The sequence below is a fragment of the Melanaphis sacchari genome, unplaced genomic scaffold, assembly GCF_002803265.2.
Source record: "Melanaphis sacchari strain LSU unplaced genomic scaffold, SCAv2.0 Contig11_pilon_pilon, whole genome shotgun sequence".
In the NCBI taxonomy this organism is placed as follows: domain Eukaryota; kingdom Metazoa; phylum Arthropoda; class Insecta; order Hemiptera; family Aphididae; genus Melanaphis; species Melanaphis sacchari.
The window spans coordinates 1,408,437-1,426,850 of NW_020270469.1; the positions used below are offsets into that span (position 1 = coordinate 1,408,437).

General features: G+C 27.4%; 1 protein-coding gene across 6 annotated transcripts in view; it reads right to left on the minus strand.

Moving 5' to 3' along the window:
• Positions 1-18,414, minus strand: part of LOC112604124 (calcium-activated potassium channel slowpoke) — a 74,912-nt gene that overhangs the window by 46,823 nt on the left and 9,675 nt on the right. For all 6 annotated transcript variants that reach the window (XM_025353013.1, XM_025353012.1, XM_025353010.1 and 3 more), the window contains exons 2-3: positions 753-814; positions 579-675 (exon numbers count right to left, since the gene is read on the minus strand). In XM_025353013.1, coding sequence (XP_025208798.1) covers positions 579-675; positions 753-814 — 159 coding nt within the window. The remainder of the gene's footprint in view (positions 1-578; positions 676-752; positions 815-18,414) is intronic.

Consider the following 18,414-nt stretch of genomic DNA (forward strand, 5'->3'; position numbering starts at 1 on the left):
ATGTAATTGCTTTTATTACTATTTAGTCCATAATAAACAAGAAAAGACAATAACTTTAGTCTAACGCAAAAACATTCAATTACTAACTTATAAGCTCTCATCAGTATTTCATGTTATTTAAATTTGTACTCATCTAAAAAATTGTCTATTATACGATGCATAAGTAATAAATTACACTATGCAAATTATTTTAATTTTACAACAGCCATAAAAATCAACAGGAAATTGCGTAGTAATAATTTTTACTATCGATCTAGGTAATATTATTTTAATTTTCTTTTGCTCATTTTCGTATTTCTTTATGTTAATTTTTTAATTATTATAGAACATTGATGTAAGTATAAAAAAAAAATACATTCCTTGTTCTTAAATGTTATTTAAGAATACGTAATAGATATGACAATACATACTTAATATAAATGAACAACAAGTTACTTCCTAACAACTAAATACAATTTAAAGACCTCTCAAATACTAGATTTTAAGTTTAATTTTTTAAACAACATTATTTGCTTTTCTTATGCCTTTTTAAGAAAAAAATTCGATTATATATCAATATTAAGAACGAACATACTTACTCTTATAAAATAATAAACCATAAAAAAAATATTGAACGCTAAATCTACTTGTTGAGTAACATTGTGACTCCACTTTTGGCATCGTTCAACCTCCTCACTGGAAAAAAATAACGGTATTTAAATGAATAAAAACCTTTGGAAGCTGCTGTACATAACTTGTGTTTTTCAACTTACTTGGAGGCGTCGATAAAATATATAATTAGAGATGCTATACTTAAAATGAACACAAGCACCACCTGAAAAAAAATAATAAGATTCATTAATGACAAAATGACAAGTCTGTTTGCAAGATATAATAGTATATTTTGACTGCTAATTTCTGCATCGTATGTAAGTTTTACTATACTCGAGTTTCGAATTCATTTTATTTTAACTGAATTATCTAAACGTATGTTTTATGAGTTACCAGAGTATTAAAGTTTATTGAAATTTAAATATATAGTGAAAACAAAATTTGTGAACTAGAACTCTGTTGCATTACATGTAAATTAGTTGGATCTAATTTCCGGTGGTCCGATACGAAATCGAGTGAAACATTGAAACCATATGTTTAAATACAATTTTGTTATTGGATTCACCATGTAATTTCCTTTATTATAATAATTATAGCAATATAATAACATTCGCCCCAATCGCCACCTGATTTGAGTCGGAAGTCAAAAGACGTGTTTAAGGTTTACTTCCTATATGTACATTTTTTCTGAGAGTGAACTACATAGTATATTCATATACGTGTTGTAAATTTCGTTGGCTGTCTGTATTAAAAATTGCCAACATTTAAACGCGTCGCAATCACTCATTACCCAACGGGCTATTCAAATTTTCTGTAAAAACTAACATAATAAAAATCAATTAGGTATTTTCAAATTCTCCACAGATGTGTGCCACAGGTGTGATTCATTGATTTATTTGCGAGTTTGATGAGTTATCCGAAAATGTTTTGTCTCGCCGCGCGAATATAATACTGTTATATTTATAATCATACGAAATTATTATAATAATGTGATGCATGGCGATGTAATCACCGAAATTGTCCATTATGACGTCGTCGAATGTTTTTATATTCATCATGTTTTTTTTGGTATAGTCTGCGATGTGAAAACATCGAAAGGCTCATTACAGACAAGCGACATCTGGCTGTAAAAATAAATAAATAAACGAATGTGCATTCGTCCGCTTAAAGACTACATGTCTAATTCCAGGGGTGACACATCATCACTGCAAAATACACCTTGTCATCGTGCCATAAATATAATAATGTATAGAGACATTGGTCGAAAATCTGAATTTATTATACGCCGATAACCGCAAGAACGTATTTTTAAATAATCATAAACATAACTTAAAATCAAAAATATTAAATTCCTTCATTGTATAAAAATTATATTACCTTATGTATGAAAAAGTCAATTCAAAATTTTAAAATATGCACACGATATACTATGAGAAAAAAATATTTAACACTAAAAAGTAATTGCAAATAGAAAATAATTATTTAAGTGTATAGTAAAACAAAATATTCTGTTAAACTGCGGCTGCTGAATACATAATAATAATGAACATAATGTAGTAATAGTTGATGTATACAATAAATAGTAGTTCATACAACAACACTGTCTTAAAAGTTCAAATCTTGTAGTATCCAAATCGTCACTAATATCAAATTGGTTTTTTTCTGATAGTGATCATTTTTTAACAAAAAAAATAATGATAATATATACATACATAAGTATACGTAAAATATTGAAATTTACAACATATTAGTGCAATATGCTGTTATACTCGTAGTATTACTTCTATAAATAAGTAGATTGGCATAAGTATTCAAAATGATTTAAAACTTGCAGTAAATTTGCATGTATCAAAATTTCATTTTTGCGACTTTATTAATATTGAAAAAAAAAAAAATGCAATTTTATAAACGAAACAAAACAATATTACAAACCATGTTTCATTTTATTGTGCATTGCAATGACTGATAATATAATATAACTGTTTAAATTCAAACGATAATTTCTTTTCTTTTCATAATGTATACGATTTTTCTTCATATCCGTAGTGTATGCATTTATATATAAACGATAATTTACATAATTTACTGCAAAGTTCAAGGTAATTTCGTGTATTATATAGGTTTACGATGATTTAAAATGACCTCCTCCACAACCCCACTCACACAGTTATTGTCATATATATATATAATAATAATATACTGACTGCTACGAAATTACATGCTTTTTTTTTATTTATTTACAGCGCGAAACTGCCGCCTTGTAACCACGTGGTAACTGTAATTTCGTTCCAAAAGAAAAAAACTAAATAGATAACGAAAAAAAAAACGTTTCGGGTATGAGTTATATTTATACAACTACGACCAAGTCATCTACCCCTCCACCCATTCTACCCTTTCACACGCTACGCAGTAGTTTCCGGGAGACACGACACTGCTGTAATAACCTAATAACCAAACCATTACATTTACTTTTTATACACACGTTTTTTTCTTCTTTTTAATAATGACACGTTTTATATATATTATAAAAATATATTCTTTGATGATTCGGCTCGTGCGTTTATTTGTTTTATTTTATTTTATTTATTTATTTATTTTTTTTTTTTTTTTTTGTTAGCTGACCTAGAGGGTTAAATATTTTAATGCATCGAAATTGTATCGTTGCCAAACCCATATGGCCTAATAGAAATTGATTATTTTCCGCGCCATTCGACTGCAGTGACGACGACAATATTTTAGGCTCTTTATTTATTTATGGACCGTGGTATTAGATTTAAAAAAAATAAATATAATACTATTTGATCCCCAATAACAATTAACAGTAGCAGTTAATGAGCAACTATTTCTATAATTTTGTTTTATTATTATTATTATTATTTTGTTCAGTATGTATGCTACTCAAATTGCATGCATATCGAAATTAAATGAAATCTTAATCACGAGTGAAAATATAAGTATATACTGTATATTATAAAATAATAAAAACACGCAAAATTTTTCAATCTTAATATATTTGTTTAAATTTCTTTTTCCGAGAATAAATGAACCAACTATTCTTACCTAACCAATTATTGCTAAAAACTTAAAACATTTTTTTTTTTAATAATTGCATAAATTACTGATTAAATGAAATAAACAACCTATACTGCACCAGATATAGCCTATAAAATATATTATCTATATTTTAATTTATAACGTATTATGAGATTAATATAAAGCATAATAGTTATATAAATGTTAGTTCTGGTATTTTGCAGTAAATTTAAAGATAGGTAAATTGCATTACACATTATTATCATATTGATAATACACGCACTTGGTGTCTAACGAATTTATGTACAATTATTTGAATCATATTATATAGTAAACTAATAAGTATTAATTTTTATTAGAATAATTATCGAGTTATTAAATAAATTATAATTATTAGTCTAAACACAAAATACAAAAACAAATTACTCGTTAAAATATCATAAATATTTCAATTAAGTCATCTAAGTAATTTTGGAAGTCCAATATTTTAATAATTTTTTTATTTAAATGCTATTAAGAATTTTTTAATGCAATCTTTTAATAGTCTTAAATTTATAAAACAAACTGATATTAATTGAACATTAACAAATATCTATTTTAATTATTATGTATGAAACTAAGAAAGAAAATTTTAACAATAAATTAGAGCAATCATTTTATAATATTGGATATTATAAAATATGCATACTTTATCAACGTATTTTTATTAATTTTAATATATTAAAATCACTATCATTATTTACGTGCCATTGACTAAACGAAGAACCAAGCCATACATATTATATTACAAAGGTCACTGATTATTATATTATATGTATAAAAATAAAGCTAAGTATACGTTTAATAGTCAAAAGCCTAATTAGAAATGTGTAAAAGACAACATTATTAAAATTAAAAATGGAACCTAGGATGCTTCATTTAACATATTAGGGCCAAAACAAAAATACATAAATACCGTTTTATAATATAAAAAAAAAATGTTGCTAAATATATTATATTATGGGATATGTACCAGACATGAATTTTATAATGTAGGTACGTATTTCGAATCAACTAATAATTTTTGTTTAGCCCAGATGATGAACATTGTTGCACACAATAATATAAAATCATATAATATACGATCTTGAAATATTAATGTAAATATAATTTAAAAACGTTTTTTAATTTAAACAGTAAATATATGATCAATAATAATTTTTAATATTTTTTATGCACATCGAAAATAAGATAATGTATAATGTATTATACAGAAATGTTGTTGATGTATTATATATCACAGAAAGTTTGAACAAGATAGTTTTTCCTTATTTTTACTGTAACGTCACGTATATGATGATACAATATACAATCATAACAGTCATAATACAATTCAGATATTCTTATAATATTTTGTTTTTATTTTTGACAATGCTCGTTAAACATCAATAATTTAATTTTTATATCAAGAAAAATACTAAAATAGTTTTAATGTGTACACAAAATCATAGAATAATAATTAACTATAACAGTTATTACGGGAAAAAATAGGGATGGTTGAATTACAACTTTTAAAAAATTTTATGCTCACTTGAGCAAGATATGTATCGTCAACTATAGTTGGTAATAAATTGTATCGAAGCAAATTTTGTACAATGTTATTCGCTGTTCATGTTTAATTATTGATTTTTCAATACATTGCAAAAGGTTTATAAAAAAATAAAAATAAAATGGTCGAGCGTTTATAATGCTTTAACTCGTATCGGCCAATAAAAGTCTCTCGGGAATCGCGTTTCAGGGTAAGTCATTTAGTCACTCGGAAGGGTAATTTATAAATATGTGTTGTTAGCTTTTTAAGGCCAACAGTGATTAATCATGGCGTAGTAAAAACAATTTCAAATGGACATCCTTTCATTATAAGTTTGACCGTAAATTTGACCGTATTTTGCACTTTTTATGATCTCTTGAAAAGTTATACCGCGCATCTTTCACACACTAAAACTACAGTTTTATCTTTTATTCCATTTATTTCATTATACGCTACAGTAATACACATGTAGGGAAATTTTTGTTGTAGATTATAATATTCTATCATAAAAGCTATTAGCTGAAAAAAATAAACCCAAAAATCTTTATATATAAAAGGCTCAGGATTTAAAACAATTTTATATAGTACATAAAACCACATAATAAAAACCATGAATTAACTGTACATATGCTGTAGTTTTAAAAGAATTTTAATTAAAAGTTTCCTAAAATAATTGAGACAAAAATTGACTTAATTAGGTACGGCTAATCATTACATATCAATATGCAGTACAAAGAGATATTAAATAATAAATTGATAGTAATAATTATTTTAATTAGTGTGTACATACCAACATTTAGTGGTTATATTTATTATATTATTTTATTACGATACAAGAACTGATTATTTCGAAGACCAAAGTAACTATCTAAAAAGATATCAGTTGAAAAACATAATTGATACGTTTACATCATGTTATGTTTCAATCTACTTAATATAATAATATATTACCCAGTTCATATCTGAAAATATCATGTACATTTATCTTCCAAATCAAATTAATATAATTTACAAATTCACAATATATAAAGTTGATTGATTTGATTATTTTTGAAAATTATTCTGACAACTACTTATAACAATATAAGGTGCTGTTTTATAAGCCACCCAAGAAAAAACAATATTATAGGATAGGCACTCGTGTGCAAATAGGTATTATATAAAATGAATATTGTATATATATATCTATATTACTATCAGAATAGTAGTATGAAATTGTTCTAAAAGTAGCAACAAAGTGCGCACACAGATACTTAGACCATACATACACGTCGATAGACACGTATTCGTTTCACGTGCGCGCCCACACACACACAAATACAACTATGTGTATTATAAATATTTTATGTTTTATTCATAAGTTTCATAAGTTATGATTGTGAAAAATATAGCGAAAACTAATATAACGTATCAAGAGTAAAAAATAAAATACGATTAACAGAAAACCGTTGTCGCGTCAACTTTAGGACAAGTTCGCCAACGATGCATCGTCGTTACACACCCGCTATTAAAACATCAGTTCACGGCATGTCTGAACGTTGTCAGCCACAGTTGTCGCCGGTTTTAATGAAACTATAAAACCGAACGAAAACACGGTTATTTTATTTTTTTATTAATAATTTTATTGTCTACTTTTAAGTGTACAACTGCACATTCGAGAAAAAATATCTTATATATAGTTATAAGCTCCGCAAGTATTACTACGAGTAAAAAATAAAAACTAAAGCAAGAAAAATACACATCACGATAAATTCTTTATAAATAACCCGTGAGTAGGAGGTAGAAGCCCCGTAATTGATCGCGATAAGAAAAATAACGAACTTAGGTCGGCGTGCATTATATCGCATGTGCACACCCGCCGGGAACAAAAATAAAACAATTATTTATCGGACTCGCAGGTTAATTCGGTTTGTTCGACGATATAATATTAACCGTACAAGGTCAATACGTATAATATCATGATACGCATTATACCTATTAACGTTTAATCAATATATTTACGTTTCGTGGAAAGTGTTTAACGATAGGCGTTGTCGCGCACTCATTTTAATAAACAGTACCCACGACAATAATATTACATACGTAAGGTATATCATTTTATTATCATAACTTTTGTCGCACATTTCGTCGTGAGTGTCACTCCGGGGTACGATTATAATATTATAGACACTCGCACTCCATATAGTCATGTACGTATATATACTCGAATAGTGTTATATATGTATAGAAAACATTAGTCTTTCAACGCAGTCCGGAAATGGTGAAAATAAAATATATCACGGTCATGCGTGCGTGGTACTACAATTTCGTTGCACAAAGTTTTCGTAGATTTTACAGATAATAAATTTTGTTAGCTGCCAAATACCCGTAAAACGAATGCGAAACCTTAAATTACATGTCTTATGAACTGTATACGAACTATTATGGGTGCGGGGTATAGAGTCGCCACTGACAAATTGTACTGTTACTAAGGCATATATATATTAAAACGCGGAAATTCGTGTCGTGCCTGGTGTAGGTGCAGCCATTGGCGTTCTCATTTTAGGTCTTACTAGACTGTAGATGCAATACTTCGATCCCGGCCTCGTTTACTAAAAACTAGATATGTTTTTCTTCATGCAATTTTTTTCGATTTTTTCTTGTTAATTCTTTCGTACCTACCATTATATTTAACTAGCGAGGTAGCGACTGTCATTATTTGGTATTTTTCAGTCTGTTAGGACAAAATATAGTACCATATACATTTATGAAAGTAATATATTATTTAGTCGAGTGCATTTTCTATCAAAAAAACCGTTTAGTTCAAATACGCATAAATAGTTCTATGTGTAAATTAATGTTTATACTGTATAGAAACATTTCTAATATACTGTGATATACTTTTCAATTGAATAATAAAAATATAATATAATATAATATACATATTTAATAAAGGATTCTATTTTATTCACTCAAATACTAAGGTTAATATTCCTATATTGATTATTTTTCAAAATTGTTTTATTCACCCTATCACCATCCTATAATGACATCACCCTTAAGGGCGTTTGTATTATTACAAATATTTATGAAATTTAAATCTATCTATGAAAAAGACTTAAAGTAAACCTTCAACAATATACAATTTCAACAATACTTAATATAAGACATGTACACTTTTTAATTACCAGTTAGAAAATGTTTGACTATAGTAGATAGTCATTAGGTACCAACATAATAAATATATATTTTTTTTCTGGGAAGCCACAGCAGCAGATCTCAAAAATTCTAAATATCGATTTGCATTTGTAGTTTTTTGAAAATAATAAAATAAACACCAAATGAAAAAAAGCCAAAAAAACAAATGCTCATTTCCCTCACATCAAATAACAGAGCACCTGATAGAAAGATAATATTATTTAAAAAAATTATAAGTTATTAAAATGTGACGCGTTGCAGTGCACGTGGGTGGCCGATAATCAGTCATTGTGTGCATTGGCATTTAAAACGCAAGAGAGTACCTTGAAAAATAAATTAAAATATTTAAAATCCAAAATAATTATCTACACGACGTGTCCAATGTTAAACACCCAAATGAGTGTATGTGCATATGCAAGTCAGTATGAAATCAGTACTCCGTTATTGTTTTAAAGAGTAATTTTTGGCGATTCATACTGAACAATATACGCTGCAGTGGCATTCATGTCCTATAGGCTATAGCTGGATAATCGCGTATCGAATCGCCTAATGCCAATATATAAATTATTTTCTAAATATTCATTAAGTGAATACAACTAGGGAAGGTATTTGAAAGGGCGTTGCCGAACGGTAAACGTACTAATATTTTTACCAAAAGCGAACTAGCATAGTTAATACAATATTACATAATAATATGCTGGATTGTTTGACCGAACACGGTAGTGGTTGCCTAAGAAACCTAAAAAATAAAATATTCTATATTATCGTTTGGTTGAAAATCAAAATATTTATCACTAGCCTGCAAATATAAAAATACTTAATATTTTTAAAATAAAAACGATAGTTACGTTCTGACAGTGAAACAAATTTACACACTTAAATGAATACCCTAGGTTTATGTTTAATAGTACGTATTTATCTATGTGAGCAACTATTCTCATTAATGGACTGCAATGAATTATCCGTTAAAACCAGATTAACCAACACCATCTTAGTTCATTATTAAAAGTAGCTTTATTCAATAAAATTTTTCCCGAAATTGAAAAGTTGATGGGAGAAAAGAAATGTTAAATATCGTCCAAAAATATTTATTTATATGATTTTTTATAATTTAAATAATACTTATCTCACAAATATTTAATATTATTTTTTTAAATGTTCATTTTTTTAAGCTTTTCAAATTTATTTATACCGATTGTGCTCGTGAAGAATAAAATTAAAAAATGTATTTATATAAAATATTTATTTTTTTTCGTTAAATAGTTATGTGAGGCCTGCGTCGTAAACTATTCAATATATTTGGCTTATTTAATACTTTAAGTTTGACATGCCCGCCCTAAGATATTATATAATAATTATAATAATATTTTAAATAAGATATTTCTGTAACTACACACAGAAATATTGTCCAAAAAAAATACTGTCTTGGCACACATATTTTCTTGTAGTCAATAGACAAATTATTAAATAAACAGAAGTTTTTAAATTATTGATAAACTACATAAAAAGGGTTTTATTATACATTAATTTATTATTTTTAAATATCTACTTGTTTTACCTATTAATAAGTGGCAAAATCTGATCGTCAATTACTGGGAAATGTTGAAATTGATGAACTTAAATAGTATAAACATTTTTTATGAACTTGCTGTGGATACCTAATATAGAACCGATAATTTGTTTCCAAGATAAACTTTAGACGAATTTAACTAGATACATATTCATGTAAACAAACCACACACTCACTGTACAACATTTTTTAAAATTTTTTGACGGTTTATATTTACTATAATATACGTACAATTCTAAACGAACAATGATTACAATAAACGTCTCGGCTGAGTTCTTTCACCGGAGGAACCATATTAAAAATCAGAAATTTGATCTGAGACACAAAATGACCACGACTTTTCAAACATTAGCTACAAAGAGTCAAGATTTATAATCACCATGTTCGAGAATAGAGACGTACGTAATATTATTTTACAATAATAATAATAATAATAAAAATCAGTTTGTATTTAAGAGCATCCGTACAACACGTTTGCTCTTTGCGATATTTTATAAATTTCGATGGCACGTGCCTATTTCAAGTCAATATTCAGCAGATAATATGATTTAATGTTTATATAATGACATTACATAACGTGTATGCCTACCCATTTTACTACTATGAATAAAACCACGGTGGGAAATTCGCCTAAAATGTATTCATCTAATAAATCTATTGTTCCTAATACAATAAATAAACATAAATCTTCACCTTCACAAAGAAATGTTTCTTCATTAACTTTGAATACATCACTACCTATCAAATTTAAATCAAAAACTGTTGCGCTATCGCGGTCTTCAGTGATCGAAAAAATCGACTTTCTAACTCGTTTATTAGCTATTCTTTACCAAGCTCACTATACAAAAATACTCTCATGTATATCACTTCTTTCGCTTAACCCATGGAAACAATCCAGTTTTAGCTGCTACACAACACACTAAAAAAAGACAATCTTCTTCTAATGGCTATCTACCGCTTATTTAAGATTCAATTGAATCTACTTTTATCAACAAAAAAACTTACATACATTTCGTAACTGTCATCGCAACGGAAAGAACTATGAGCTGAAAACAAGCAAAAGTATTTAATTCTATAACCGGAGTCCCTCAAAAAAAGTGCATACTAGCCAACGGAAAAAAAGTCAAATCTATAGATATTATTTGGTATTGAGAATCTCCAAAAAGTGTTTTTTTTTGTTGTCCAGTAACAAGTTATGGATGATTTAATGCAACACACTTAATCAATCGATATTAAATATCAAACAATTCAATTATGTAGATTGATTAATACTACAAAACGAATTATCAAGTCCAATATATATCTATTTCTAGCCTAACAATATTAGACACATAAAAAATATAGATTTATACCCAACTTCGCAAATAAACCATTTAAAAGCTGACATTAACAAGGAAATCTACGAACATATAGTTTAGAACAAGATTTTTTATCAGCAAATGTATACAAACTTCAAAAGGTTAGGTTATCCAGCACATTAATAATTAATTCAAGTAATAATTAATTTAGAATAAGTTTTACTGAACATAAAACACACATATTGACATATTGACTTGTTTTTTTTTTTGCGAATATATTAATCACACTGCTAATAACTAAAATAAAAATTCCAAAATTAATCAAAAATTCAACTTATTATTGACACAAATAATCAATATACACAACAATAAATCTGAAGTATGATCAGAACTAATAGACAATATTCAATTTTCTCAAGGAGCAATCAAGTATAGATAATGTTTCTATAAAAACAAATCACTCTATATTAGTATAATCTTCAATCACGATAAAGAACTTATCTTAACCCCAACACAAAAATACATATATAATAGACAAATTTCTGCTTCGTCGTCTTTAAAACCTCTTGACTCTATAAATAACTTAATCTCCTCTATCGCCCCAATTAAAAAGAAAAAAAAAACATTAAAGAAAACAAAAATACGATCTCGATCGAACTCAGCCAACACATCAAGGATTTCTTCGGAAGAAGAACTAAAATCAATAGAAGATTAATAAAGTTCACAATTAATGGCCAATTACCCATCCAATATCTTCAAACTAAAATTAAATATAAATTTTATAACTTCACCAATAAATTTCTCAATATCTACACCCAAAACTGAAGAGATAAATATTGACCTACAATGGATTTAATAGACCAAATCCGGACATTAAATATTAATCGAACATTTGAAATCGTCTAACAAAACTATTTAATCTTTTTTTCCAAGCCTAGCCTCCACTAAAAAGATCGGACTATTAATAAACTAAATAACATAACAAACATCATATTACATCATATTTACATTCTTAAGCTATAAGATTCTTCAAACATAATGAATATTATTCAGTGGAACATCCACGAATTCTATAATAGAAGAACTTCAACTTATAATCAGAGACCACACCCTCAAAATTATATGTATCCAAACCAACTTTAATAAAAAAGCAACCATACCTTCCGTCACTTCAACATTAAAAAAAAAAACTGCTACACATGCTAATCAACAAACTCCATCCCTCCAAACTATTACATTCTCTCACAGAATTGTAACCTTTTGTTAGATACATATATAATATGTAAATAATAATTTAGTCTTTCGGATATAGAACATTTGTCCAACACCTCCCTTATCCGTACATCATTGTTGGAAACTTCAATAGCCACAGTGAAACTTGAGGTTCATATAAGTCTGACCTTAGAGGAAAAATTATTGGAAAGTTTCTATCTGTTGACAATATTAAAATACTAAGCAATAGACAACCCACTAGAAAAAATTCTTTTAACGGGCAGCTCTCAGATATTAACCTGTCTTAAACAAGATCGCACAAGCTCAAATGAAAAACTCTTCTTAATATTTATAGCAGTGACTAAATTGCTATAAAAATTTTATAAACACTTCTACTGAACGTCATTTATTTTATTTACTTCCTCTCCCAACGGAAAATATAAAAAACTAATTGGAAACTCTTCTCCTTTCTAATTGAACAAAATACATCCAAACAGTACACTCTCCAAAAGAAAACAACATCTATAACTTATGACCACAATTTTCTCACCTCCTTTTAAATGTTACGCTAATCTCATTAATACGGGAGACCTCAAAATTTCGCAAATCTAACCTAACTTATTGCTGAAAACAGAAGAACTTGAAGAAGCTCTCTTCATAAGTAAAAGTACCAGTCCCTATGGATACCTTATTCATTCATGGAAAACTTCTCTAATAATAATAAAAATTGCCGCAAGCTCCGTATTGCTTACCTCCTAAATACTCTATGCAAATTATTATAAAAAAATTATTAACTATCGTTTTATACGGCACCTAGAAAACTTCAAGGTCTTCTCTCCAATAAAAACCGTTTTAATTAATATAGGAGCACCCCTAACCTGTTACCATAAGAGAAGAGATTTTTATTTCAGTACCCACTCAACAAACAAAGCTTAAGAATGATCAACTTCGATATTTCCAAAGGATATGATATTACGGCATGGAGACCCAAAATTGAATACAACCCCAACAAAATCATTATCAAACAAATATGCTCAACTTTATCATAAACTTTCTCAGTCACTGTAATTTTCAAATTACAACTTCAGCTGTCAATCTTTCCAAAATAATTTCAAGAAAACGGAGTCCCACAAGACTCTACTATCTTTGTCACACTCTTTATTATCGCCATCAATGAAATCGCTGAAGAAATAACCACATCCTGTATTCTATATGCTAATAACTCCATCATTCTTTTCTATAACACTAGCTCTAACTATATTCAACAATTATTACAAAACTCATCAAGCAAGCTCATGCCGCGGTAGAAATTAGATAATTTCTACTTTTCTTCACTAAAACTTATCTACTTATCTTTAACCAAAAGAAAAAAAACATAAAACATTTGAGATCATATTATAATCTAAGTCTAACCCATAGTTAAAGACTTCAGTGTAACGTTTGACTCCAAAGCGTATTTCTAGTGGTCACTGTTACATAGAAAGCAATAAACGTGTGGAAATGCTACCCAATATTTACATTCATCCTCCGATACTCTTATCTTTTATCTCTTCTCTTATAATGATATTAAAAATGTTATCAAAATAAATACTCTTTATTTGTACATGTTTGTTTACCCTATTTAAATTTGTTTTATCTCACTTAATTTATATAGTTATAAAAAAAAAAAATGTTATCCACCGTTATAAACTATAGGTATTGTAATCTATGTCTTTTAATCTACATTAAGTAACGCACTGTTATATCCAATGACCAGAGAAACCGCAGATTGTTATTTTAATAAAAAAAAAATAATAATAATTATAATAATACCTAATAGAAGTGATGCCTTTATATACCGTACAAGCTAGAAGTGACTTGACCACAATAAAACGAAATGTTTATCACTGATAATACACGCCTGTAATAATAGTGTGTACAGAGAAATCGGGATGGTAAACGACCGTAGAAAGAGCGTGTATACCTATACCTCTGTAATGACCAAATAAAATGCTCACCTATGATATTGTTATACAAGGGCCGTCATTGACACGGTATCGTCGTTTCTAACAACTCGATATTACCAGTTTTACTACTAGAGAAACGTTTTATGTCTGTCTCAAAATGCTGTGGTTAATTTGAATTTAAGAAAAGTTTTTTTCACAAATAACTTCGACGAAATTACGGGAAAAAAACAATATACCAATGTGGTAACGTTTGTAACGCGTATATTATTATTACAGAGTCAATTCGGTATAAACCTCGTGGCGGTTCGTGCATAAATAACTACTACACGATATTATTATTAGATTTGTTTACCTGGAAACGCACACTCACACGGAATGCGAACGATTCTTAACAGTTTATTACGATATTAATTTATCAACGGAGTTACACCGAGTTAATTAAATAACTCGACTACACGACGCGAAATCGTTTGTAAAACTCGGCAACGATTTCGCATATTCTACATAATTCCATAAAACCGTAATAATATAATTATCAACATTGGTTTGTAATTGAACATATTTTAGAAAGGCACTCAGAACCTATGCTTTTGTCGTCATGCATACGAAAAATAAACATATTTTATATTTTATTCATTATTATGCAGCTAAATATTGCTTAAAATAATTTACCAAAGAACATCAAATTTTAAATATGTGTTTTGATCAGTTTTGACGGATGAGCAATTTTATGTCTGCATAAAAAATTTAAACTGTAGATTAAATGTAAATTATTTTTAACGTGAAAAACCATAATTGTTCAAAATTATCATACTATTTAATTAGAACATGAATGAGCAGAGAGATTAATGTTTACGAATTACAATATTATTTAATATATTTTACTATCATGATTAATTGCGTATAGTTCATATATAACACAAACAGTAGAGTATGGTATATCGTATCCTATTATCTTGAATAAAAAAATAGGTTACAGTAAATGATTTTATTAAATACAAAGTTATATAAATTTTAGTTATTAAAATATTTATAAAATATTAATAATTTTTGATTAATTATAGAACGACCATAAGGCTCGTTGTAAACAAAACAACCATAAACGATAAGAATGATGACTTAAAATTATAATACGTAAATACTAAATACCTACGTGGCCAAGAAAGACACAAAAATATACTCATAAAAGTTAAAACCAAGTAAATAATATACGTAAAAAGTATCAAAGTATTAAAATGTATTATAATGCACAATAATAATTTGAATCTAAAAAAATATTCTATTCATATTAATTTTTAAATTTCGAATAGATATGTTGGATTTGTCCATCCTGTTCAGGACATTAAGTATATAAAATTGCCATAATGAGTACCAAAATGTTTGCAACATTTATATATTTTATTAAAAATAATATGGATAAAATTTTTTTCAGGTTTTTCGCCTTACGATTTTTTTACGATGTTTTTAACCATGGTAAGACATTGTCATCAATCATCATGACATAGGAGATATAGGAACGAAGCTTATTTTTGTGTAAAGGAGGGTGCAGAATTAAAACAAATCACGTAGATACCTAAAACAATATTTTATTATATGAATCAATCAAAGCTCGATCGTTGGCGTACACAATGGACATCTGGATATAAGTCATATAATGTAGGAACGATAGCAGTAGGAAGGTATTTCCTAATCATAAGGCCTAATAGGCAATAGATAATTTAATATAACGATGTACGTGACCATGGGTCGTCTTACTTTTCAAATGCATGCGCGCGAATCAACCAGATCGAATGATTTTTAACTTTGATTAATAACCCACAAATAACCACAAGAAAATTAATCATGGTAATTTGTCATAATCATCGTCGACAGCACTGTCAGATGGTTTATTTTTTCAATTATTATATTATAAATTATATAATTATATTATTATGTACGATATAAGAAAAGTAATGTGATAGCAAAATATTATTATACCGTGAGCAAAAATTGAAGAAAATTTTGTATTACTTCAAACTTCAAAGTGATCCAATAATGCTTGAAATGGCCGTCACTATTTATTTTCGACTAAAAACAACTTTATTATTTCAGCTGCTAAATTTTTTTTTAGCTGAAAATGATAAACAGATGGTTCTTTCTTTTGCTAGAATGTACATTAAGGTTATATTATAAATCACTTTAAGGCTATATACAACTTAACTTTAACTTTCAAAACATATATTTTTATTAATGTGGAAAAAATACATGATATAATAGTTATGAAATTTAAAAACTGCAATATATTGGTAAGTAATTTAAATTAAAAACTACTATTTTGCAATATTAAAATTTGAAGAATTGTAATCACACTTTAAATTATAAACTCAAACTTTAACTTTGTATCTATAAAATAACCTTATATATATATATATAATATAATATATATATTTAGTATTAGGTACTCGTATATAATATCTATGTGAAATGTATTAAAAGTGACAACTAAGTATTCAACACGTTAAATTTGCAGTATTTCTCACAGCTAATATGACGTATTATTTGTTAACTCTAATATATTAGTGAAAATTAATTCATTGTCATATTTAAAATCAAAACATTTTTTTGTATTAGTATACTTTTGATGTTTCAATTTTTCATCCATACCTACTATATTATTAGTATTTTTAAATGAACTATAATTTTTTAAATATTGCATAAAAATTAAAACACCGTCAATAATTGTTGCGCAAATAAAAATACCTAATGTTTTAATAATTTATCAATTGTTTCTAATTATCATATCGAATAAAAAATATCGATTATTTGGACAAAATCAAATTCACTGTTAAGCAAGGTTGTGAGGTTTGGGAAAATAAATACAAATAACCATCTTATTAATACAGAATGTGTAAAAACTTTGAGAAATTACACCACCTAATTTTCCTTATTTATTTATTTAATTTTTTTTTTTGTTTGAAAAAGTTTTGAATTCAATAAAAATAAAAGATTATTTTGATTAAAATGGATTCCAACCTGCTCAAATAAAAACATTTTTGGCATTTCGTGACCCGTCCTCCTCCAACACATCACTCCTTAAAATTCAACCAGTATGGTATGCTTATAAGTATATTATAATTTTAAAGCTTCCTATTTGTATATTAAAAATTAAAATATAATGGACATTCCGTGTCAGTCGGTGATTTTGTTTTATGTGTTTTATAAACGTATTGTCAGTGTAAATGCGTGTGCGGTGAACCAACGGTTATTTGTTTTCCGGTCGAACAGTCTTTAGTTACTTTTACAAAATTACGATGCTCGGGGCCGAAACAATATTATCCTTCTCAAACAAAAAACATCTAGAAAGGAGACGATTGTACTATTAAATTTTGTTTTTATCACCAATAAAATTCATGAAAATGGATGACTGAAAATTGCTATATTTATTATTTATACGAAACATCCACGGCGTTGTATACCTATAGATTTATGGTGAATTTCATCTTTAAGGTTTAATTATATCTTACGTATAATTAATAATTATGGTTCAATTAATCTTTTAGTTGTAAATTATTTTTATATAAATATATATTATAATAGGTCACCAGTTCCTTTTCTGATCAATTTGTCATTGTTTATAATCACGATAATAACATTTAATTATAATACTAAAAACAAACAATTTATATAATATTATAATATTATAATATAAAACTTGAATATAAAGTAAAAATAACATCGAAAAATTTTTTTTAAATGGGGTTATTATGTACAGCTATTGTATATTATAGAGCTGAAACAAATTTAAACCTCCGGTCTACCTGTACCTGGGGGGCTTTAAAATCCTAGTAACTACAAAGTGGATAGTATGCGGGAAGGAGTTTCTCGGATGAGGCAAAATAAAAACCGCCCAAAAAGACGTTTAATCGATAAGTCCGATATACAAAGGGCAGTGAGTGAACGGATACGACCTTATTGTCGTTTTCTTTTGTGGGGTATAAAAAAAAACAACATAGGTATATACGCGTTTTACGCCATAAAAGG